At 43.9% G+C, this 25,270-nt stretch overlaps 2 protein-coding genes across 4 annotated transcripts; one reads left to right on the forward strand and one right to left on the reverse strand.

Moving 5' to 3' along the window:
- Window positions 1-1,608: 1,608 nt before the first annotated feature.
- On the reverse strand, window positions 1,609-20,101 carry LOC139631749 (mediator of RNA polymerase II transcription subunit 13-like). The gene is made up of 30 exons (XM_071496252.1): window positions 19,232-20,101; window positions 18,217-18,451; window positions 16,866-17,034; window positions 14,291-14,436; window positions 13,969-14,166; window positions 13,285-13,479; window positions 13,009-13,165; window positions 12,795-12,902; window positions 11,988-12,704; window positions 11,661-11,877; window positions 10,940-10,970; window positions 10,707-10,828; window positions 10,478-10,568; window positions 10,185-10,381; window positions 9,864-10,063; window positions 8,804-9,693; window positions 8,525-8,692; window positions 8,172-8,395; window positions 7,854-8,049; window positions 7,370-7,751; window positions 6,342-6,558; window positions 5,127-5,318; window positions 4,770-4,993; window positions 4,531-4,673; window positions 4,275-4,433; window positions 4,011-4,187; window positions 3,727-3,872; window positions 3,110-3,274; window positions 2,670-2,770; window positions 1,609-2,551 (listed from the first exon to the last, which is right to left on the reverse strand). The coding sequence occupies exons 1-30, from the start codon at window positions 19,295-19,297 to the stop codon at window positions 2,419-2,421; spliced, it is 6,366 nt and encodes a 2,121-aa protein (XP_071352353.1). The 5' UTR covers window positions 19,298-20,101; the 3' UTR covers window positions 1,609-2,418.
- A 548-nt stretch (window positions 20,102-20,649) lies between these two features.
- On the forward strand, window positions 20,650-23,905 carry c18h3orf33 (c18h3orf33 homolog (H. sapiens)). 3 transcript variants are annotated; one of them, XM_071496254.1, is made up of 5 exons: window positions 20,650-20,940; window positions 21,319-21,378; window positions 21,696-21,855; window positions 23,027-23,187; window positions 23,337-23,905. In XM_071496254.1, exons 1-5 carry the CDS (start codon window positions 20,665-20,667, stop codon window positions 23,589-23,591), a joined length of 912 nt encoding a protein of 303 aa, XP_071352355.1. In that variant the 5' UTR covers window positions 20,650-20,664; the 3' UTR covers window positions 23,592-23,905. The 3 variants fall into 3 exon arrangements, with proteins under 3 accessions (XP_071352355.1, XP_071352357.1, XP_071352356.1); XM_071496256.1 differs by having other exon boundaries at window positions 20,753-20,898; XM_071496255.1 differs by having other exon boundaries at window positions 20,755-20,940; window positions 23,340-23,905.
- The last annotated feature ends 1,365 nt before the right edge of the window (window positions 23,906-25,270 follow it).

Consider the following 25,270-nt stretch of genomic DNA (forward strand, 5'->3'; position numbering starts at 1 on the left):
ATGAACGACACAATGTTTAAATCAGTGAATATGTGGCCTCTCCCTTTGCTTTGTGAGAATAAATGAGAGGTTGATAAATTATAAATATAATACTTTATATCAGTCAGCAGTTCACCTCCTTGACAACTGATAATTTATCTACAGGCAGGACAGATAATTATTCTTTGTCTTTGGCAGATGTGCTTTCACAGCGTGCACATGCTCACGACTCACATGGGAAACAGATGAGAGATACCGTACATACTGTTTATTATGAGGAGCATCAACAACATTTAGGGCTTACCTTTCGTTTCTTTTCTTTTTTACCCTTTAGAGCTATTTATTCCACTAGTGTATGTCAAAATTAACAACTTCCAAAGGCAATTCTTTGAAAAACAGGAGGTTGATGCTTCAGCCACAAAGCAGCATGTAAGGTCACCGTGAAGCACAGATGGTACTGAACACAATCAGTCTTTGAAAATCTGTCTGCTGGCTCCGAACACATCAGCTCCCAGTATAGCCTCAATGTTTAGTTAGTTGATGAAATGCTTCTAAATACTGACACACATTCTTTGAATTGTGCAAACTGGCTCAGGCTTGTTGTCCTGAGTGGCCCCAGACAAACTGGGCTACCCTTCAATTGGATCCCATTAAGCAGAACATAAGACGGTGATTGGATGAGGCTTTGGGATGACATGTTCTCCTTGATTAGCTAATTCCATTCTCACTAACCATCCAAATCCTGTTAGTATATGCAGGGTTAAAACTGCTGCTCCATCGAGGAACGGTGTTCACTGGCCACAAACCATTACCCTTTATAACCCACAGCTCACTTGCGCTAAGACTCATTAGAGGGCTTAAAGCAAGGAGCTTCTTTAGCAAGGAGCTAAAATGTACATTACTGCAGACTAATTTTTTTCATTTGCACAGCTATTAAAATGTTCCTCTAGTATCTTAAAGTCCTAATTTGCTGATTACAAATGACCTTAGTCCTGCTAATAAATCCACCAGGCCATTATTATCAGTCTGTACTTATAGCAAATTAGGAGTGTAGGTGTACATCATATGTTGGCTGATGAATAATAAGAAATTGCAGTACAGAAATACCAAAGATATAATTGAAGTTATTCAGAAACAGTGTCACCATTTGTTTGTCCAGCAGACTATAAACTATAAAACTATAAAACGTCCTGTGCTGTAAATATCCTATCACAAAAATACTAATTATATCAGTATCATATCTTCTAATTGTCAGATACCAGTTTGGGTATGGAGGCTCAGGGTAGAAAAGAGAGGGTCAAAGTGCTTCATGATGATCCTGTATCTGTAGTAAGATGCTACAAATATTAAGTAGTAAGAAAGAAAAATGTATCTGCATGTGCTTCTTGTTGTACCTTATTGAAATGACTCTTACAGTTTAATGTAAGATGCTACCACATTGCATTATGGGAGGTGTAGGAGGAAACGTTCTCCGAGCTTGAGCCATTAAACTAAGGATATCTTTTTCCGTGTTGTTTTTAAATCCGGCTTAAAAAGTTTTTATGCACATGCAATGCCTGAGAAATATTCATCTGCCCAAACAACAAACAAAACCTTTAAAAAAAAAAAAAAAAGTCAACAAAAACAAGATAAGGTAGACGCACTTTATTCCTAAAACAGAAGCTGCACCATCAGTAGCGGCACACAATTATATGTACACATATTCACACACACAATTACCTAAATCTGTTATATAAAATATATAATCTGACAATGTACCTTTTAATTCCTCTTCAGAGCTCATTGAGTTACTGTGCGAGAGACTCTGGAGCCAAAGCAGACAGAGAGGTAAGTCTCATCCACTCATTGGGTGGGACGCAAATGCCCAGGCCAGCTTTTACTTCATTTTTACAGCATGGCAATAAAAAGGTCTGTACCCTTTGAAAAAATAATATTCTAAAAGCAATCTACAGCAAATTCACTTGAACAGGTTTTTCCGTGTTGTAATTGAGAAAATTACACTTTTTAACCAATTCCTTTACAGTGAGATGTACACACTCTAGGATTTGTAATATATAAAAGATATTAAGCATTAAAAATTCCACATTTAAAAACTTACAATAAATAATATATGCAGGCATTTCATTAAGATAAAATTTCATAGATTGCAATCTACAGTCATTAAAAAGACAATTTATTCTCCTTTATGAAACGTCCCTTGATCTTCCAAAATGCTAAAATGGATTCTTGGCATCTGATTGATTGATTGGTTGGTTGATTGGAAACTTCCAGTCAGTCAGTGTTGTGTAAGATACATCAGGGTGGTGGAGGAGGAGGAGGAGGGTTTGCTTCCTCCACATTTGCCCTGATGGAGTGTGAGGTCCTTTTGAGTGTCGCGGATCCACGATTCGACTGAGCGACCCATCCGATCAGATCCCAGCAGTTTGATCCCGTTAGCGTTCAGAGCATGTTCATGATAAAGTTGTACATCTGAGTGAGCACCACAAAGTGAACGGGCAGACAGGAGCGCCGGTCCTGGGTCGCAGGGTCGCATGTCAGCCAGGAGAGGGCGTTGTATTGCTCTAGAACAAATCTGTCAAGAGGAAGGCAGACAGAGGTGTGTTAATACAAACAGTAACTCGCGTCTTTCTTCTTACTTTACCAAGCAGCTCTCTCACAGCGTACAGACTTTTCTGATATGAGAAGTGTACCTGAGCACATCAGAGGTGTGGTTAGAGTCCAGCGGGTGGGAGTGTTTACTGTGCAGAAGCTCGTCTGATTGGACAGAAGACACATGCAGGTGCAGAGAGGCCTGGGAAAAGAAAGATGGAGACAGTTTAGTTTGATTTGTAATATCACCTCCGGTCTGAGCACCAAGTGTTTTTTAAAGGACACAGACAGCATTTAAATAATCACCATTTACTGTTGAATCACCAGTGCGAAGTGTATATATAACAAGACATTTCAAGATGTCACATTTGGTTTTAGGTAAGGGGAGTTGGCATTATTCAGTATATTCTGAAGTTTTCTAGACCGAAAATAAGCGTTAGTTGTAGCACTACTTGAATGTGACAAAGTTTTCCCACCAACAGCCCAAATTGCTTTGGTACTCCAACAAACTGATTAAAAAAAGTTTCTAGTGTGAATGTACCTTGAGGAAGAGAGGGCACTGGTTCTGGGCTTGAGGGCAGGCTGACCAGAACCAGTCGGGCAGTGGTCCAGCCTTTGCTGTGGAGACAAAGTACCCCAGAGCCATGGGCTGCTGCAGGATGTTCAGAGCCTCCTCATGTGACTCCATACGATCTGCACTCTGGCCCTGCGAGACAACATGGATGAAATGAATGAAAAGGGCAAGAACTTGTTTTCTACAACTTGGGATTTAAATAGTCTATTTTCTGTTATTTATATCCTGTTTATGAATGAACTGAGTTGAGTTCTGCCAGGCTACGATACACTGAGTTCAGGGTGAGGATAGATTTCATCTTCCTTTTATCCAGAAGCAGTTGCTTCATTATTTGAGCACATCAGCACACACAGAAGTCAGTCTTTATTCAAAGAAATCATTTTCAATCTGTTGTATTGTACTCTGGGCTTCATCTACAAGCAAAATGTGATATAGTTTAGTTACAGTCTGCTCCACCTGAGACCCACTGTGTCACTCTAAATTCTGACGTTGCCTTGTCTCAGCAGATGATGGATAAATAAAGACAATCTGACAATTATGTGTCACTAAATTTAAAATTGCACTTCTAAAACAAAGTGACTGACCTTGCTTCCATCTCCCCCCTGATGGTAGTGGGAGCTAGGAGAGTGAACAGGGGAGGTTGTGGGGGAGTTGGGCAGGATGTTGATGAGGTCTGGGTCCACCATGTCGTTGTCAAACAGGTCAAAGATGCCCATTCCATCAGATCCATCTGCAGACACAGAAAACAAGCAAAGCTCAGGGGTTGACTGCGGATCAACTTCAGCAGTTTGCATTATTCATGACTGATGTTACATAAAGATATTTGAGTGAAGTTTTTCTTTTTTGGCTCGTCAGCTACAAAACGTACCAGGATTTATGGAGTTGAAGTCCATGGGCTCTGCAGTGTTAGTGTTGACCTGCACCATGGCTGAGGTGGGGAACACCAGGATGTGTGTGCAGGATGTGTCCTGAGGGGTGCTCAGCTGTGATGTCTGCATGTTCAGTGTGGTGCTGCGACCGAACACTGAACCTGTTGAGACCGAGTCTGCAGAGACAACATGGAGAAGAGACGTTGTAACTTACAAACTTAACTGGGCTCTCTTAGAACAACCTTATTACCATTTTATTTTACCTGGCATGATGACAAATGAACCCTGGGGCTCCATGGCAACCAGACAGGCACTCAGGATACTGGGGGTGTCAGCAGCAGAGATGCCACACATCCTACATGTCTCCTTCAGACGCTTACTGAGGGACTGTAAGTTCCTCCTGCTCAGCAGAATACTCCAGTCTGTAACATGGACAAGATAAGAGCACATTAGTGTATGTTCATTCATGTATTTAAGTTAACTGCACTCTTTAAAACCACTGCAGGAGTCTGTGTGTACCTCTCAGCTCGCCATGGCCCATCCTACCAAGCCGTCCAATGACCACCCTCCATGGCAGCGAGGTCACCTGCACCAGGCCGAGACACCACTCCCACAGCTTCTGCAAACCCACTCGTCTGGCGGAGCCCTTTTTCCTGCGAGCCCTGCCGAAACAACACAGTCACAAATTTACCAGTAACTTAACTAGAGATCCTGTGGGACTGATTCGCATTTTATTTTCTATGCGCCAGTGCACGTACCTGTTGGGTACATCAATACTAATGATGCAGGTCTCCAGCAGCTCTCCGTGTTGGTCGGTGCAGGAGGCCAGCAGCCAGCGCTGGTCGTGGGACAGACAGTAGCCGACAAACAGGATGTTGTATTTCTGGGATGCTTCACCGAAGGTCTCCCCAAGCTCCGTCTGCTTGTCTTTAATGGGAGCCAAAATGAAGGGCGGTGTATACAAGCGCAGACACTCAGGCCTCTGCGCAAAGGAAAGAAACTTGTTAATTTCAAAGAGAAACAACAGAGGACGCGACAGTACAGACGCTGCGCTGGCCAGCAACCTCAGCCTGTCTTCACAGTAGTTTCAGCTATGCTACCAGTATGGCAGTTACCTCAGGGTTCTTGAGCGCCATGTCAATGGCAAGACCAGGGCCAAAGCCTGTCAGAGCCTTGAAGTTGGTGGAGTTGGGCAGAGGCCGACGACACTGTGTGAACACAGAGAAGGCTAGCGACTTCAGGTGCTGGCCATAGAGGTGGCGCTCCCCGCTGTGCACTGGCTGCAGCAGATACTGGCAGGGAACAATCTGAAAAAAAATAACAGTGGGGCTTCACACTTGTGATAATGCATTTGATGTGGTTATCTGCACTGCAAGCTTTGAGTTTGTACCATTGTCAATCTCAAGTCACAGATTTGTGTCATTCTGTATGTATGTATGTATGTATGTATGTATGCGCATTAGTTTTCACCAATAGTGGCTGGTTTACTTTTAAAAATGTTGATGGAAAATTGTGGATGGCATTAAATGAGGTATCTCTTAAATAAATACTTGTGAAGTTCGAAGCAATGTCCAGTCATTTGTCCTCACTAGCAAAGAGACTAGATAACAAATATAACATCAAATGTAATATATAATAAAAAAAAAAAAAAAAAAAAAAAAAAAAAAAAAAAAAACAGACAGGAATTAAGATTTAAGAAAATGTGAAAACAGAAAAACTGAATTAGGGGAAAAAGTAATTCATGATATCTGAGGAAGAAGCATTTATATCATGATTGACATGCATAAATACATGCACTTCATTTATGTTTCATTTTAGTAAAATCCTAATGTTTCTGCTGTGTTACTTTGTTATGATATGAAACAGAAAAGAGGACTGTGCAGTGAATGTGTGACAGAAAGGATGGAGATTAACTCGGCCACTACTGTACTAAAGACTTGAACTGAAATCATTAGCACGTTCACACCTCGTTTCAAAATTCCCTCTGGCATGTTGATGCAATCTTGTGTCACTATATCACAGGTGTGGCAGTTACCACCTCTATTAGTGTCTGCTAATGAGTCCCCTGTTCCTTTCTCACCTCCCTGTATGCCTGCTGGTAAGCTGCTCTATTCTAACTGAACTGCCAAAGAGAGGTAATTAGTTAAAACTAAAGATGACATCAATCACAGCTCAGCAGCAGATATCTTTTTGACTGTGTGAACTAACTTGTCCATCTGATAATCTTGTCATAGATTTAAAATCATCCACTTCTATTGGAGGATTTCTTTTAAATCCACTCCCTCAAATATTAATTCTCAACATTTCAGGTCTTTTTTCTCAAGCTGTACCTGCACCGAGACAGCGTTTCTGATGCGAGAAGGCAGGAACTGGAGCATCTCCATGTAGCAGCGCAGCAGGCCCAGTGTGTAGGTGCTGGAGTGGACCTCTCTGTCTGCGTCTTCGTAGCTGAAGGGGTCGACGATATACACAACAATGGCGGGCGGGTAAGACACAGCGTGGGACTCTCCATCTGTTGGCTTTCCTACTTTGTCTCTCTCCATTGTGCTGTTAAGAAAAGTCAGATAATTACACAGCAGGTCAATAAATTATCTTAACCGAAACTGTCCAAATGTTACTGTACACACAGGCACTACACCAACTTCAACATCCACCGCTGAGCCGTCACCACTACAGAAACAGCTCCCAGCAGTAGCAACAGGTGGTGCTGACAAATGTATTTATGAAGCTGTTTTTGAACAATTTTATGATGAAATGTGTTTTAGCATCAGAGCAGAGTGACCAGGTTCTTTTTTTTTCAGTGCATGGCAGGGTCACTGCTAGAGCTGCAAGGATAAGTGTATTAAACCATTGACAAAATTAAACGGCAACTATTTTGATAATCATTTAATCGTTTCAGTCAATTTTAACGCAAAATTACTTTTTGGGTTTTGGATCGTTGGTTGTTTGGTTTTGATGTTTTATAGACATTCACTATTAATTCATAAATAATGATCAGATTAATGAGGAAGATAATCGTTGGCTGCAGCCTGTCACGTTGCTTGAATACACAGTACCAGTACCAGGGCTCCAGACATAACTTTTCCACTGGTGGCACTCACCGGTGCTACCAACTTTTGTGAAAGGGAGCTCCTCTTTTGCCGTTATAGGCAGTGTTGACCTTGATGACCATTTCATTCTCCTCTATTGAGCAAATACTCTAACTGCTGAATAGAAGTGGGGAGGGGCTCAGTGTTTCGGATGAGGCATTGGTCCCTTCAGGTTTTATGTGATGACTTTGTCAAGACAGAACAACTATGAACGCTTTTCCGAAGTAGTGAAAATCCCATCAGCAGACATAAAAGCAGTGGTAACCTACCTCTCTGGTGTCTCAGAGGGCCCTTGAGGCTGACTGGCTGAGGGTCCATTTTCTGCCAGCCCCCCTGCTCCCTGTGAGTTTGACTGGGGTCCATTCTGAGATGAGCTGCCCTGCAAGCCGGCTGTCCCAAATGGCGAGTAGGAGCTTGGCTTGGCTGAGGCCATTCCCCCGATAGTCTGGGAGCCTGAGGAGGAAGAGGGAGGGGTGCTGTTGACCTGGCCAGGCTGGGCAGAGCTGGTGCTGGAGCTGGTAGTGTTGGTGCTCTGGGGTCCTGAGGAGGTGCTGGAAGAGCTGGAGGTCTGGGAGGAGGAGGACGAGGTCACCGTAGGGCTGCGCTGGGACAATAGGGAGCTATCCAAAGACTGCTCTGACAGGTATGGAGCTGAAAGAGGTCACAAAGTAAAAAGAAAACACTCATCAATTTTACAAAACATGAGATCTCACTAACATTAGCTTTTTTTAGTGTTATGAGTAAAGATTTTACCTAAATCATAGCGACACACTTGAGCAAAGAGTTTGAGCTTATTAAAGGCTTCATTGTTTCCGTCTCTGGCAGCCATCTTGAGGAACCAATCACTAAGGGGCTGCTCTGTCATGCTCCTGCCTTCTGTGGGGCCGACCTTCAAAATGCCGTCTTGATGACTCTTACAGATGGGCCTGTGTTGCCCTAGTTGACATGCCTGTTGAGAAAAAGGGAGTGAGTGCGAATACGAAAGTGTGAATCATTTCTCAGAGCGTGAAACTGTTTTTGTGGGCATGTCGGTACAGGAAGGATGAGTTTTATAAACTGCCAGGTGCATACCTCATACATAGCACTGAGATCTTTGAAGAAGGTCTTGGCCCCGCGGACTAGAGCCTCATTTTCCGGGCAGATGACAATATATCCCACATCTCTCTGGGAGCCAAAAGGATCCAGGAGAAGCTTCTCCCAGTAGGGCAAGCCGAAAGGAGACAGCACCACAAAGTCATACTCATAACCAACCAAAAAGGTCGGGATGGGCAGGGGCTCAGGAGACTCGTCTGTGCCTGCAGTGAAAAGAATCAAAAGCTCATCATCGTCTTCCACAACAACAAAGTGATCAAACACAACAATATTCCAAAACCAATCTCTAATCACTCAGACATCAGTCTAAGGCACAAATGTTTTCAACGCACCATATGATCCCCTCCCAGCCATCTTGTGGAATTGTTGCCAGGTGAGCGGTCCCTGAACACCCCAGGAGCGAACACTCCTCTTCTTCTGAATAGTGTCCTGCAGCACAGGCTGGAGGGACAATAACACCCGCAGGACGTCCTGAGAGAATAGCTTGCTCATGTCTGCTGCTACAAAAGGAAAAAAGAAGAAGTTTTAACTTTACTTCCTCTGAGGTTCAGAGTGAATAATAATATAATACTACTTGCAGTAGTAAAACGTAGTAATATGTGAATACATACATTTGCATTTTGGCCACTGATGAAGACAGGTGCTTTTCACTAGTGTTTCATCTACTTTGCCTCCCGACATATTGTCCATGAACTGCCTGCCATGCTCCAGCGCCATGTAGCAGTCATTATAACAGTCTCTCTCCTCCACCCTCAGGAATGAGCTGGGGGCTGAGCTCGGCTTGGGATACTCCACACCTGCCATTGGGGCGAATGGGTTGGTGCACTGATCCTGCAGCAGCAGGATTAGCTCATCTGGAGGCTTCTCCTTCAGGCTGCCAGCTTTGTGAGTTGTGGTAGCTCGGAGCTCTTCAAAACACCGCTCTGTGTCCCGACTCGAGTCTGAGCCCCGTCCCACCACGTCCAGTTCATCCTCCAGAAAGAGCCCGGCCGATTGGCCAAAGCGCCGATTGGTGACCGCGCTGAAGCCACAAGTGCAGGGGTACTGGGCCTCGCCGTTGTCCTTCAGGTACACTCCTACATCTGCCCCTCGGATGTTCATGTTGCAGACGCAAACGCAGCAACTGTCGAAGTTGCAGTCCTTGTAGAGGTTCATGACTGACTCAGAGAGGATGAGGGTGACATAGAGGCTGTGAGCCTCGGGGATGGAGGGTACGGTGGCCGGCTCCACGGAGCTGAGGGGTCGGCAGGTGGAGGGCGTGGACGCTGGGGAGTAAAGGTCAGAGTTGTCATACTTGAGCGAGCCCTGGACGCTGGCTGGGCCGCGGGGAGTCCGTGGAGTGCGTGGTGTACGAGGGGTGGGCACAGAGAAGCGTGGCGTGGCTGGAGAGGGCAGGATGCCTGTGCCACTGTTACTGGGAGGAGCACTGCTGGACATGAAGGGTGTGTGGGTCTGAGGGGTGTAGGTCTGGCTGTAGTCGGGCTCCACACTGGGCACGTTGCTGTTACAGAGAGATCAACAGTGATTTCAGATTCTAAAGGTCTCCACATCTTTTCTACTTTTACACTTCTACACTTTAATTTCTTAGTGGATTTTTTTCTTCACATTATGATACTATTTTCCTTGGATGATATAAACCTATTTAGCATTACCACTGGCTCAGAGCTTTACCTGTCTTTGGTGAGGAGATTGACATTTGACCCCGGGGGTATCAGTTCCATTTTGCCCAGAGTCCAGCTGCGCGTGTACACGCAGTCTTCTGGCAGTTTGATAGGCAACAGACACTGGCTGGGTAGTGTCTTCAGAGGGGCGTACATGGAACAGCCAATGAATGACTGACATGTCTCCGGCTTGTACACGAAGGAGAAGTCCTGAAAACAGAGACAGCAGGCACTTAATAATTGAAGGCAAATTAAAACTGTGAGAAACATTTGATGTAACAGAATTTCCCACTTGCCCCCACACTGGGCAGGTGTGTGTGATGTGTCATACCTTTATTTCAGATGGCTTTGGGCTACAGAATCCCTCCTCCACCTCCATCTTGAAGTGACTGTTGATCTGGCTGCCGTCCAACAGCGTGAGGCCCGCCCCTGCTTCCAGGCTATCCTTGCTCCCGGAGTTCATGGGAGAGTACCCCTGCTGCTCCAGGGAGGGTGGGGTCGGAAACATCTGGTGCAGGTCTGCTGAGCCTAGACACATAAGACATTGTTATTTCTCTTGAAACAACCTGTGTATAAATGTTACTATGTTTTGACTAATGATTAACTGAATCTCTGTCTCCTTACTTATGCAGGACAGGGGGTCCAATGTGGCCGGTTTAGTTTCTTTACAGCCAAACTTGTCCTCTGCTCCAGCTCCAGCTCTTTTGGATCCAGGCTGTGCAGACAGGGAAAAAACAAAATGATAAACTCAATAAATCATCCATTTTAGTGTTTCAACAGGCTTTACAGGCCCACATCAGCAGCAGTTTCCAAGTGTAAGACATGCAACTTTTGGGCACACAGATGCACTAACCGTCAGCTCATCTTCATCTGAATTGAAGATTTTATCCAGGTCGCTGTAGGATACAGCCAAGTCATTCTCATGGATAAGGCTGGTGGAGGCTGAAGGTTTGCTGCCTGATGGACCCTGACCGTCTGCAACGCAAAACAAATTGGAGAGGAGGCTTAGACACCAAAGTCCAAATATTTAATTGAATCAAAAGTCAAGACCTAGAGGCCAAACAGACAAAGGGAGGGTATTCTCACCATCTGCTGAAGATCCACTTCCTTCATCCACCTAGGTAGAAAAAAATTATCATTATTTAACTTTACAGTAGTAAAGTATCACAGAACCTGTCACCATTTGTACTTAAAAAAAGCAGCGGTTTTTGAACTTACCCTAAATGCAATACAATTTCAAATGAACCCACAGAATTTTTATACTTTTCTACTGCCTGTAGCACTGTGGGGATTGTTTTTATGAGAGGGCCACTGTTTTGTTTATATCATACACAAAGACACAGCTGCACCACATGTAAATACAACACATGTACTCCACAGTGCGGTAATTGACATGATTTGTTTATGTGCTGTTACAGGTTTATCCTTGTATCCAGTGTCATGAACTTTCTGCCAGTCAACCTTCTGTCAGGGTCAACTAATCCAACTAATGTGGAATTTGGTGTCATCAGAAATGTACTGGAATACTGGCACAGCGACAGCCTTACAAGACAGCTGAAGAAAAATACAGTCTGAAACATATAATTTAACATTAATAAATGTCTGATTAAGAAGCGTTGCTGTCAGAGTAGGACTGAAAACTTCTCTGATTTGCAAATGACTACTTCTCTGGAATATGTGACTGTTTCTATACAAGCACACACATTGAATATCCCAGGTTCACACTGCTTCTCGACCAGGAAAGGAAAGCAGATTTAAGCGAGGATCTTGTGATACACCACACATTCAGCCCTGGTCAGGAACACACCTTGTGTTTCTTGTTGCCCTCTCTCTCAGCTCCAGACTTGTCCTTCTTGTCAGTGAAACTGAACTCCTCATCTCCGTCTTCGAAAGCGTAAGGGTCTGGCTCCTCACTCTGCTCTCCGTCTCCTGTGGCGGAAGCAAGATGGCTGTTTCTCCGGTGGGTGTAAGTCTTGACCAGATCCTGGGACACCTTCAGGGGCCGCGTGGAGCCCGACATCAACCTGTGAGGAAAGACATTTTGCAGAGAAGGTCAGAGGGATGCAGGTGTGCTGATTAAATACACAGCTACATTTGTTTTAATGCGTGCGAGGATGACTAATTAAATGCTTACTCAGTTACAGAAACTATGCCTTCTGTTCCTCCTCCTCCCCCAGAATCATCTCGTATCTTATCCACAGGTAGCTGTGGTGTCAGGAAGTTGGAGGCCTTCTTCCTGGGCAGGTTGAAATACTTCCAGGGGTTGTGGGTGGAGTCTTCATTGGGGTTGACTGCTGAACCTACAAAGACAGTGGGTTCCAAGGTTTCGTTGTAGGCTGGGGGGAAGGGCAGAGGCATAGGCATGTTCTCCAGCTGAGGCTCCTCAGATGAGCCCTTCTGTGGAAGCAGACATGGCTCCACTGACAGCGGGTAGAACGGTTGGTGGATGGGCGTGGACGAGTTCTTCATGCCACCTGGAGTCATGTCACCTTCGACGTGATCGCAGGGATGTGGGCTGAGAGGAGGGGGAGGTGGGGATCCGACGAGGTCTGCAGAGGGGCCGTGTGTGTGTAGCGTAGGAGCTTTGGGGGGCGCTGTGTCCACATGGTGCAGGCTGGGATACGAGCCCTCCTCCTGTGATCTTAGACAAAGCCTCTGGGTCTGTGGCTCCAGGGACTGCTCCTCGCTCACAGAGTTGCGGTGGTGAAAAGGCGTCTGTGGCCTTTTCTGCTGCTTCTCCCCCTTGTCCAGCTTCTCGCCAAGCTTGTGCTTGGGCGCTGGCTGGGCAGGCTGGCCTAATGAAGGCGGGTGTCCTGAGGTGCTGCTGGATCGCTGTTTCTGATTCTTATGTCTACATAAAAAAAAACCAAATCATGCTTACAAGATGCTTTCTTTCAGTTAGAAACAAAAACCACTAGTGAACGCATTCCACTCAACATACCTTGAGCAAGTGCAATGTGGCCTGTGAGTTGACTCCACAAAATCCCAAAGTCCATTTTTCTCAGACTGCTCTTCACAGGTCCCATTTGTCAAGGTAGTAAACTTCCTCCTAATAAAAAAAAAAAAAAAAGGGGCAGAAATTTGATCAGTCAACCATAGAGGCACTTCTTATACTGGCAATCCTAATTTTGAGGAAGAGATGAGACTAAACATACTTGTTCCCTGTACGGTTTATGTTATATTCCTGCCACACAGACTCCACCATCTGGCTGGCCAGCCTGCGGGGGATTTTACCCCCATGAAGAGTGTTGTTAGAGCTGTAGCCATCGGACGCAGAGGACAATTTGAGCCACCTCTGGGCAGGCTGATAATCTGTGTGGCAAGGTAAGAGCGAAAAGTGCAATACTGTTAGAGTGCGCAATCTCACGAAAATAAGGGTTGATAAATGTGAAGGCTTTTAAATCTTGTCAATGCGCAGCTCCAATTCTCACCAGTCTGTGCCTCCTCCGGTGATGTCGGAGGAGTCAGAGTGACGGAGGACATGGCAGGGTCTCTGTGAGCAGCCTGGCCCTGCTGAGCACCACACAGGCTTCCTGAGGTGTTGGCTGAGCCCTGAGGGACCACAGCAGGGAGGTCCGACAGGGGGAGAAGCACCAGGCAGGAAGGGTAAACCATCCTTACTCCCGCTGGAATCAAACACATTTGTTTATTTCAAAAACAGCACATAAATAACACAGAAATAAGTTTTTTTTGCAACGCTGAAACATAAACACAACAAATATTTATTTGTAAAGCCAGTAATGATGGGATTGAATCATTATGATAATGTGCACCTGAATTACATAAAACTATTAACTGACTAGACCACAGACTATTGCTGCAGCAAAAATGTTTAGTATTTTATTCTGTAATTCTCTCCTAATCACTCATTCATTTTCATAATTATTGTCAAAGGGAGGGAAACTAGTCTCTATGTTTTTGGTTTCCTTCTTTATATTAAACTGATGAGGCTGGTGATATCATGTGTGTGTTATTGTCGCAAACCCCTTGAATAAAATCAAATTCAAGTATGTCTTTTATTATTTTACCACACTGTCCCTGACCCAAGAAAAATATGAGATATCACCAAACTTATCCTTAAATATTCAAATATATTACGTTTAATGACAACTTACCAACAAGAACCTCCACGGCTGCCAGGGAGTCGTCCTCCCAGTCCGAATCTTCAATCTTGTCTTCCTGGACCTCTTTGGGAGTGGGGCTGATGGGATAAAACTGCCTCCACTCTTCAATAAGCTTCTGAGTAGGGTGGTCTGACATCTTAAAAGCCTGGCCAGTGAGGGTCCCATTTAAGCCGTATGGGCTCAGGATGACTGGAGGGCAGAGAGGAGTCAGAGTAATTATGAGTGCCTCTAATAAACCTAACAGAAAATGTATTAAGACATGGACCAGTTCCATATAAAACATCACTACTGTGCAAGACTGCTGTGATCCTACCTTGCAAGGGGCTGGAGCTCTGCTGGGCGAGGCTGAGATGCTCCTCGCTCAGCCGCTGAAGAGGCTGATGTTGAGCAATCTCCACACTCGTGCAGACGTTGCTGTCGCCGTGTACGAAGAAGGTGAACGCACAAGACAGGTGTTCGCTGCAGGAGGGGTTGTAAGGTTTAGAGGGATTAGTCCATAAGCATAAACACATCATGAAAACACTTGAGACGAGCTTCACTTTGCAGTCAGCACCCAAAAGCTAATGTAACCCCCTGCAGGCTGTTGAGGTTATCAGTGTACTGTCTGTCACTCATTGTTAAGCAATGACTCGAGAGGGTAAGAGAGGCCTGAAAAGGGTGGAGATGTTGTCACAAATACAATTCTTCACATAATTGGCTAGGCACTTTGATCCACTTCATGCTTTCAGGTGACAACTGTTGCTTCCACAGACATGTGACATGACAGCCTGCTAATACAACTAATCCGATGGTGCACAGTCAAAAATATAAGCCAAAAATAAGCATGGGGGATTATTATAGCCCTGAAATGTTACAACAATATCCCTCTTTATACTCTAACTACTTCTGGAAGACCAGGCTGCTAAATGCACTAAAATAGTGCTTGTTGACATGGTTGCTGTAAAACCACAGTGCACACTCAGCATTTTCCAAAGACTGCCCTGTTTACCAGCCAGAGAGGGCAGGCGACAGCGAGACTGCCAGACTCTTCTGTTAGAGGTGCCGCCTCAACACACACTTGTAGACAGTCTTTATGTAAAAACAGACGCTAATCACCAGTGAGCGAGGAATCTACTCCTCTTCTATGCAACCGCTCTTTTATATAGTTGCTTAAACCCTCTGGAACCATTGCCAAAGTTGCCAGAGGGAACTGAGCCAAAGGGCTGTGCATCAAACCCAAGTCAGCTTGGACCAACACAGCCAAAAAGGCGTGACTCAAATTAGTTTGTCAGGGAACTCCAGGATTCCCCAGCCCCTTCATTCAAGAGCAACTGGGGGGCGCTAAATCTATGTCAGCAGACTTATATACAAGAGGTAAGGAAATAGAGTGGTGCAAAACCCCACAGATATTTATGTGCCGCTGCTGGTTCACCTCAAGCTTGCAATTCTACAATAATAACAACAACACAGACCAATTTTACTTTGCAGCCGGGAGAAGTGGAGGTGTAGACATTAAACATTACCCTGAAAGTGTTGCTCTATTACCTTGGAAAAGACTCAACTGAAATTGTGCAACATGCTGAATGATTATTATTCATGCATTTCACACATGAAACCAGGTGAAAAATGTGTCAGGCTGATAATGTAATTAGAAACTTGTAATAATCCTGTTGTATTCTATCACATTATTATATCTGATTTAATTGCTGAAATCAACATTTTCTCTGAGAACTGCAGGATCGTGGTGACTCAAAGCAACATGGATCTAGCTGTAAATGCGTTTTTAATCATTATTTAAAACTGACCTCAGTGTAGCTCCCGTGTAGGAGTTAGAGCAGCAGATGCTGAATCGCAGTCAACAGTCTAGTGTCATGTTCACACTGCTCAAGGAAAGCCGTGTGCGTATTTGTTCATACTATTTTTCTTATGAAGATGATGATGTCTCATTCCCAGAGATGGCTATCAGCGTTTAACAACAAAGTTGAAACAATCCAGCTCCAAGCACCATTCTTCCACTGATCAAAGGGCGTCGCAGGCCAGGAACTGTTATGATAACTTTAAAGCACAACTTACATAACAATGAGCACATCTGCCCGATGAGGGTTTCCCCACTGCAGTGTAGCATACACAATCATCTGTCCTTAATATGTCTTCATCAAGGTCTGTTTGATGGGTCAGCATAAAATGCTCCATGCATGCTTCAAACACAGCTCGCAGCCAATGTCCCAATAACTCCAGCTGCAACAGCCAAACCCAGACACGCAGAAACTCTTGACCAATACTCCACTATCAAATATTGACTTGCATTCAGCCCTTCACCACAACAGGTACAATACATGACATCTTGTTCTACTGCCATATTCATCTTCTGCAATTGTGCTGCTTCTTTTGTGTGAAAAAGAAGGTGCCTTAAAGTCAGTATGTTGGAAGGGACCCTCTCTGTTGCTACTTAAATTGTTAACATTGCTCTCACTTATGTAACTGATCAATAAATAGATTCTGAATAGATTTGCTGATTTCTGAGTCCCTCAAAATAATGTCAGCAACCCAGCATGTTCACATTCAAACCTTTCATGCTACACAGGCAGCATATTCTTTTCCTTCTTTTACAAGAAATCAGCAGAAAGTGTTCAGATTCACTAACAGCAGCTTCACAAATGTAGAATCATTCAAGATTAAAATGAGAGAATTCTCTTATAAAAGGAAAATCTGAGCAACAGATGGCCGAGTATGGCATGACTACATTGTTGCATCCACACAACAGGTAGAGGCACAGGTAAATCTCTCCGAACAGAACGCAGCCCAGCTATAACTTGTGACCTGATCGTTAGTTGAGTGTCAGCTTTAATTTAAGAATTTAGGGCCGGTCGTATAACTTTGCTTTCTCCTATTAGGAAGCGGCGACATACCTTTTATTAATGGTCTTCTCCTCCTTCTGGTACGGCTTAACAAACCACTTGCCAATGCGAACAAAGCCACGGTTCATGAGACAACGCTCCAACAGGTTGTGGATGGCTTTGAACAGCAGTGTTCGACACTCGTAGGACAGGCCACTCTCCCACTCACCATCCTCCTCACCTGAAACAAAGCGGAGACATTAAACCATTTACTTTTACCAAGCAAACCTCCTCTTCCCAGTAAAGAAATCTGCCTTGTGTCTACTATAAACTGTGGTGTGCTAGACACATACAAATAGACTTTGTTTGTTTGTAAACAACTCACAACAGTAATGACCCATTTAAACAGATGGGAAAACATTTGATTTCAACATTCATCTTATTGGTTATTATGGAATAGAATTATCGAAGATAAAATAATTTTGCTCTTTAGGTGGCAACATTTTTGATACATATTCATTCATACAAAAGATAAACACTATTATGAAAAGTTCTTATTCTTATTTGTATTACAGGTAAAGCTGTTCAACACTGTTTTCTCAACAGCCAAACTTCATAATGATTAAATGTAAGTTTCAAAACTCCAAATTAAATCTTATAGCTCTCTCTATTGGGTAACTGAGATTTGGGAAAATGTTGCTCTCTCTGTCTGTGTAATGACCAACTGTATTGTCTTAGAGTAACACTTGACCCTCCTTGACAGGAGACAGAATACCTGGTCAGTGTGGCAGCCCCCGAGGCAAATCTCTTTCCCACAGACATGAATATTAACAAGTTGGAACGAAACCTTCATCCAAAAATCAAGACCGTGTCAGGTGACTCTGGTGCACAATAGCTCGTTTTAGTGCTACCTAACACGCCTCCATGGCTGAGTGCCCATAGATTCCACATGGCTTTGAAGACTTTAAAAAGACCTGCTAGCCAAAATCAGTCTGGCTATCGTAACTTGTTATCATCAGACTTTGTATCATTAAAACTGCATTACAATTCTTTGCTGCAGCTTAGAATGGCTGGCATCGTCCTCAGACACCAAACATGTTTGAACATGAACACAGTTTCCACAAATGGACCAATTTTACCAGCAATTCTCTGTCAGCACAGCAGCTCTTGACAGTATCTGTTCATAACATCAACCATTACACTCCTGAATTTGTTTTTTTAAACATCTGGAATAGGTGTGCCAATTCCAAAGCACTTATTTGAGAATACATTTATTTATAATTTAGGGTAGTTGTACAAATATTGTTGCTAATCACCCTGGTGAGTGAAATATATCATTAGTGTAAATCAGTGCCGATATTGTGAGAATCACAAATCCTCATTTTGAGTGTGCAGAAATCATGGAGATGTTGCAACCACCTACTTGAGAGTTCATTATGAATAAGCTCGGCAAAACTGGGGTCATCCCCCCACCAGAAAAGCCAGAGCTCTCTGCGACCTGGGGTGTGGTGCCTTCTCCACACACTCAGCACATCTGCCGCCAGGCATCGGCTGAAACTACACAAGATAGGGTCCTCCTCAGTCACAGGGAAAAGGATGGGCGAAGAGGTGGGTCCTTGCCACACAAAACGCCTCCATTTTATTCCAGTCAAATCAGCCTAAGGAGAGGGAGAAAAACAAGGTGAGAATGAACACACATCACAAAGGCAATCATCTGTTGTTGTGTGACTGTATAACTCAGTGAATGTACTTCTTTCCTTACACACACACACACAGAGAAACAGAAGTGATGAAGACTGCCTATCCTGTCATGTATATAATCACTTCCAATGGAAAAAGTTGAAAACAGAGGCTTCCTGACATCCTGGAACGTTTTGTGATACGTGATCTTGTAAGTGTGACACCACAATCATACCTGAAAACATGACTGACATGCAGTAATTTACTCAGCGGCTATTAACAACTAATGACTAAACACTGCAAGTCAGTCTAAAATCAGACTAGTTGGTCTAACTTAAAGCAGCAACTGTGGGTCTTAAGTTTCAATATGTGCATTATTTAATATTGCAGTGTCACTTAAGCACTTAAGCAAAGATAAGATGTGTTTAACAGGTTTTTAAATCATTCGCCTGCTGGCCTGACCTGTAACCATCTTGTAATTAACGTCAATGTTAGTTGAATATTTTTGCAACCAATGCTCTGTAAACACTCGATCAGGACAAATTCATGTGCAACTCTTCAACGTAGCTACTCTGCAGTATGTGCCGTCTCTGTTATGAAAGTTAGCTAGATCACGATCATGCAAGTTGCAGGCCCGATGCCTTCACGCCAATCTGCAACTGACGTTACAAAGCTTGTTGCCTGATTAGCCAAAATGGCTTTCTGGCCTCTCAGTGAGAGAGCTAACGCTAGCTAGCGCAGAGAGCAGAGAGTCTCACCAAGCAGAAGAGGTTGGAGTGGCAGTCCTCCAAACTGGCCCCGTTTGGTACAAAGCACGAACTCATCCTTTCACTGCGTGGTTGTAACGTTGAAGTCCATTGTCTCAATCACCATCGGAGGGCAATAACTGATTTAGTTAACTCGCTGGCGAAGCGATGTTCAGTTGTAGTTATCCCGTTAAAGCGCTGACCAACTTGCTAGCTACACCGAGCTACCGCTAGTCAAACAGACAACTTCCAACCGGCGCTAGCCACCACTAGCCTGGCGGCTAAGCTAACGTTAGACAGGCAGCCTGATAGCGTCAACTGTAAGCTTCTAGCCACTGGATTCATCAATCCTATTTCAAATGTATTGTCTGAACTGGTTAGCCGCAAGCTTGCTGCTACATTACCTTAACATCAAACAGTCAACGCTTTCATGACCCGGAGAGACTAACGCTAAATCAAACAACGGAAAAGTTAGATGCGCAATAAAAATGCGAGCTTGAAAACTAAAAACTTCACCCCAAAAGCTTAGTCCCTGGTGTGCTAATGCTAATGCCAGCTAGCTGATCTGAAACAATTTCAAAGCAAAGGAACTCTCCCCTCCCCCTGATCTCTCCTAGCCTGCTAGCACACAAGCTAACATACCAGAGCTCCAACGCTAGCTTGTTAGCTACATAAAACAATTAGCTACACCGCCCTCCTTTTCGCTAAAACCACCACCGTGTCCCGTCATAGTACAACTACTCTTAAAACGGACGAAATGCCAAGTAAACGAGGCTACTCATCGGCTACTCTCCTCTGCCTGATCCATGGGTCCTGCAGATATCCATTATTTCAGTTCATGGATTGAATTCTTTAATGGCGGCCAGGAGGACAACTCTGCCTCTCACCTCCTATTGGCCAATTTGTGGTAATGGGGCGTCATCCGGCTTCAAGTAGCTCCATGACTTCACAGTTTACAAGATGAAAGCCCGGTGCATCTGTCATATACAGTCAGTGGTCACTCCTCAGTGATGTCTGTTACTAAACATGTTTCACTGTGCAACATCTGCTGCATGTGACCGCTCCAAGAAAGTGAGAAACACTGAGGATTTATTTGCGCAAAACACATCTTATCGCACAGAGAATCGATTATTAGAGATATGAATATCAATAAGACAGCACTTCTTTTGTCTGACAGAGCCTTTTTGCTTTGTGCATGGGATAATACTGCAGATATGAAGTTATCTAGGTCAAGTTGTGCAGACAAAGATGGGTACGTCACTGTTCCCAGTGGTATTTATTAGGCTAATGTGAATCTCAGCTGCAATGTGCATGACCAACTTTTGTCCTCCACTAATTTACAGTGCTAAAATTAGCTTTTGGGAGTTGATCACTTTTGCAGTAAATCAAATAACTGCAATTTTGGAGAGGTTTATAACATGCATGTATATATTTATGTCAACCTAATGCAATTCAGACGCACTTCAACGCCATCCTGTCATATCCATACCAAGCCACAGGGCGGAGACTCCACACAAGCCATCCTCCTCCACGTCCCTCCCCAAAAGGCGGGGCGTCGGATGCATCGAGAAAATGTCAACAACATGCCGGAGTCCTTCAGAGAAACAGAAACTGAGGCGGCGGGGAGGGACAGACAACAAAGGGAGCACGGAAACCAGCCGTCTGATAACGTCGTGTCTGTAATATCACAGTTCGCTGATGATAATTTAACACTTGTGCGGGTAGGAGCCTCCCCTGGGGGCAAGCAATGGGCTGCAATTGACTGGTGGTGCATGAGCATGAATGTGCAATATGGTCGCTTTATGGACACACTGTACCTGAGCCACCTGCATCTGCATTCAATCTTTCAGTTGTCTGGTAGCCTATTTCCTGGTGAAAGTGGGTAAATCATAAATCTGGATCCCTTAAGAAGCATCCAGGACTCATAATTCACCACACTGAGCAGATATCCTGTCAGGCATCACCAGTTGACCCCCTCTTTTTGACACCCTCTTTAAGTCTTCCTCATTGTCAGTCTCCAGAACATGTTCAGCCAAGTCGATGATTTCACTGTCACCCTGTCAGCTCTATAACCTTCACTGCTCTCTTGTCTCACTCAGAACATAAGCACTGGGCTGGCGATTGCTGGTGTTCTCGTAATAGCAAGGAGTATCAAACTGGTAAGACAGAAAGGCAAATTACAGTCTCAACTAAATCTAACAAGTGCATATTTTGGATTTGATGCATTTGCTGTTGCCCATTCCATGAATTAGATAATGGCTTCCCTACTGTATTTCAGGCCACATTTAGACTCTAATACTCCCCAGTGAAGTGGAAACTGTACAGATTTTTGCAAACTTAACAGCTTGAGTAAGACCAAAAGACTCCTTCTACTGACCCAGTTCCTTCCAAATCTGTTTTATAATATCACACTTGTAGATATTTTACCCACATGAGTCATTAAACGCTGACGCTCAAGTTGTCTCATTCTCCTTAGATCACCAAATTTCAAACTGCGTCTGAGATCCCCGCTCGCTTCATTGAGAAGAACGTCAGCCTTCGTGGGAAAGTTTGCTCGATCACAGAGAAAGGACTTGAAGTGGAGCATATCCCGATTTATCTGCCAGTCCTCTCGCCATTACTTTTAAAGCACAAAGGTAAAGTGGCGTATCCTTTTTGTGAAATCATGAAGGCTAGTTGACACACATATACACCTTAAAACCAGTGATTTATGGGGCACTGCCCTTCAGAGAACAGTTCATTAGAAATCGGAAAAATGAAAATGTATGTGTCTAATCCCACCTCCTGCCTCTCTCACCAGTTTAGCAGCATATCAATTTACCACAGGGGTAACGTCTTATCTTGTTACACCAAAAATGTTGGTGTGTTCATTGTGACATATTAACTTAAAGTCCGACTCAGGTGCATTTTATCATCCTGTCATGAGCAAGAGTGACAGGTAAGCTTGTTAGCTGCTATAGTGCTCGCTGAGCAATATAATTAGGAGGCTTATGCTTTATACAGAGTGCTCTATCAGCAGCTTCGGTGGAAAGGACTCACATGAACAGACCAGGGTGTCATCTAGCAATTTCAAATATTGACTTTGTCCCACTTGACCTTGCACTTTTCAAAGATGGTAAGTCCCATCGTCACAAACTGTCATGAACCAAAAGCTGGCAATGAAGTTCTGGTCAGATGTGTAATCTTCTTTGCTACACCTACAATATTCTCTGATTTAAAGCAGGATTTTACCAATTTTTAGACTATTTTAGTCAGTTTAACCCCTCATACAGCTGCATGTTTAATTTTCATTTAATCAGGAAATCTATTGAGAGATACATCATCTCTTTTGCAAGAGAGACCTGGCCAAAATAAGTGTCACATAGTTGCATAAGAGACACATCATTAATTTCCAATAAACACAACAAGACAGAATCTGAGAGGCATGAGGGATACAGCTTGACTATTTAAGCATTTCCTCATGAAACATTTTTTGAATATGATGTTTGAATGCCTGATGCTACGGCAGCAATTCCAGATGTGTGAAGTTAAAAAATTAGAAGAAGAAGAAGAAAAAAAGCTTTTTTGTTAAATGAGAAAGTTAATATTTCTAAATGAAAGGTAACAAAAAATATACAGTATTTTTTTATGTTGCTACTGAAACTCAAGTATGACATCGGCACTAATATGAAAATAACAAACATTACCCTGCCCTTATCATAATAACTGTTATTATTGTACCGCCATATAAATGGAGATGAAACTCCAAAGGTCAGCTCTGCTTTCCTGTAACACTTATGGTAAATGGCCCTTTTGTGTCCTCTTCAGATGTGTCCACGTCTCCATTGCTGGTGCAGCTTGCAGGAGTGGAGCTGACACCAGAGGGGAGGGTATGGCTGCAGAAGAACCTGGCTCCTGCCCAAACAGTGTGGCTAAAGCTGATCAGCCGTGACAACGACATACTACACTGTTTGGTGTCTCAAAGCAGGGTGAGGCATCCAATGGCTAAGACAGAGGAGGGAAATTATAACTCACTCAGTCAGTGTCTGAAGAAATGTCATAATTGAATTCTTAATGTAAGACTGATATGAGTTTGTCTTCTAAAAAGTTATTTCCTTGTCTTTCCTCTCCTGTCCAGCAGGGGTTGATGTTGAGCTACAGTATGAATGAAGAGGCCCTCATGCTCGGTCTGGCTCGCACTGCGCCCATCACGGTCCTGCCTGACTCTCGCTTCTACTGGCGTCTCCACAAACGGCTGCACAGGGCAGAGGTCAAAGCTGAGAGGAAGGGGAGGGGTCTATGGAAGGAGGACAGCCTATGGGAAAGAGCCTCCAAGGCTGTCAGGGATAGTGCTTTATACAGACTGATGAGGAAGATCTTTAAAAGTACTTGACTGAAGTTTGCTGTCTTTTAGTTCTGAAGTTATCAAAAAGTGACATCAGTCTTCATAAATTATGGAAGTATATTTATTTAACTGAATGGAGTTCCTGTCCTGTACACATCTCTAGTGTAAAACAAGTTAGAAAGCTTTTTGTGATTTGAAAAAAAAACTGTCCCATCCTTCATTCAGCTGACCTATGGGACAGATTCACTTCTTAGGAAATGAAACCACTTCACTTTACTTTACATTCCTCATTACACCTGTATCAACAAGTTTACAGTTTTGACTGTGTGTCTTTCAAAGTTTTATAAAAATGGTTATTTCAACCCTGTCTCAAATCCTGATAATAATCCCTCATCTTTCAATTACCCCATTAACGCACAGCTAAGCACAGCCTCCCCTGTGTGTGTGTGTGTGTGTGTGTGTGTGTGTGTGTGTGTGTGTGTGTGTGTGTGAGACATCCTACTAAACACAAGATGGGGGCGGGGTATGTTAATGGAGTTCAAAATGGAGAGGGAGGTCCACTTGTCCACTCTCTGAAATCACTGTTGCTATAGAAACACCAAAGCGAACCAAAGGGCTAAACTGTATATTGGCCTCCCCAAACCCCATGGGAGCCGTGTGTGTGTGTGTGTGTGTGTGTGGTGGGGTCTTTGAGTGCCTATAAAGAGGACCCTTTTAGGTGTAATGTGACCATGACATTAGAGTATTTAAGCACTGAAACGAAAGACAAAGGTGACTAAACCTGTAACTTGCCTTTGATTTCATAGCACAATATGTAGAAATAAATGAACACCACACAACAGTGGAACAAATAATGATTTTATCTGTTGATTGTGTTCCAATGAGCGTACATCAACACCTCCCAAAGAATAAGCCCCAAAGCAAATTTCCAGTGTGTCCAGAATTAAGCTCATGTGATTGTGTCATTTGTTTGCCGTCCAAGTTCACAGCCAAAATTACACCTTGTATGCTTCCGTGTACTGTGGTGTTTCTTCATGCTTCATGTAAGCAAGGCAAAGGAGGAGGCCCTGCAAATGACGCCAGACCGTGATGTGTGTCCTGTGGGGTGCAGGGTGAGGGGGTCTCGGTTCAGGGAGAGCTAGTACTGAATCAGTCAGTCCAATGGGCACAAGGAGATTAGTGCAGAGGGGAGGAGGGTCACAGGGGTAGAAGGGGATTTTGGGTCTGAGCACAAAAGCAAGAGAGGAGGAGTCACAGAGGAAGGGAAAGGGAGTGAAGGGTGGGGCTGGGGTGGGGGGTGGGGGGGATTGATGAATCAGCCTGTCTCCCTTTTGTTGTGCAAATGTTACTAGCGACTGTTACGGCCGAAACGGCTCGTGATTGGTGGGCTGGTTTAATTTGTAAGGTGCATTTCAGGCTGATGGCTGTTGCAGCCAGACTTTGAACTGTCACTGAGGGAGGAGTGGGAGGGAAACCACGGCTGAGACAGACAACAGGGGGAAGACAGACTAAAGTTTCACAGAGAAATTGTGTTGGTCAAAAAGTAGGTTTAAATATTTAGCTGGCTGTATAATTTCTGGTGTCACTGCATCTTACTGATGACTATTTAGTGTTTGCAGGTAGGAATTTGACATCAACAATCAGATTTTGACTGGAAACATATTGGCATCAGTATAGGGCATGGCCACTTGCTATATAAGTTACATTACTCACCAATTGTCCAGATT

Source organism: Trachinotus anak, unplaced genomic scaffold (genome assembly GCF_046630095.1).
Source record: "Trachinotus anak isolate AG129_WGS33_773 ecotype Australia unplaced genomic scaffold, CSIRO_AGI_Tana_v1 ptg000014l, whole genome shotgun sequence".
Classification (NCBI taxonomy): Eukaryota; Metazoa; Chordata; class Actinopteri; order Carangiformes; family Carangidae; genus Trachinotus; species Trachinotus anak.

Bases quoted from the DNA above. Each gene is read 5' to 3' on its own strand.
- LOC139631749 (XM_071496252.1), bottom strand. From the start codon at position 19,297: ATGAGTTCGTGCTTTGTACCAAACGGGGCCAGTTTGGAGGACTGCCAC. The intron at 9,694-9,863 runs GTAAAGCTCTGA...TCTCTGTAACAG, and splicing joins AATCTCCTCACCAAAGACAG to CAACGTGCCCAGTGTGGAGC. The intron at 6,559-7,369 runs GTAGGTTACCAC...TTTTCTTAACAG, and splicing joins CCCTCTGAGACACCAGAGAG to CACAATGGAGAGAGACAAAG.
- c18h3orf33 (XM_071496254.1), top strand. From the start codon at position 20,665: ATGCAATTCAGACGCACTTCAACGCCATCCTGTCATATCCATACCAAG. The intron at 21,379-21,695 runs GTAAGACAGAAA...CATTCTCCTTAG, and splicing joins TAGCAAGGAGTATCAAACTG to ATCACCAAATTTCAAACTGC. The intron at 23,188-23,336 runs GTGAGGCATCCA...TCTCCTGTCCAG, and splicing joins GTTTGGTGTCTCAAAGCAGG to CAGGGGTTGATGTTGAGCTA.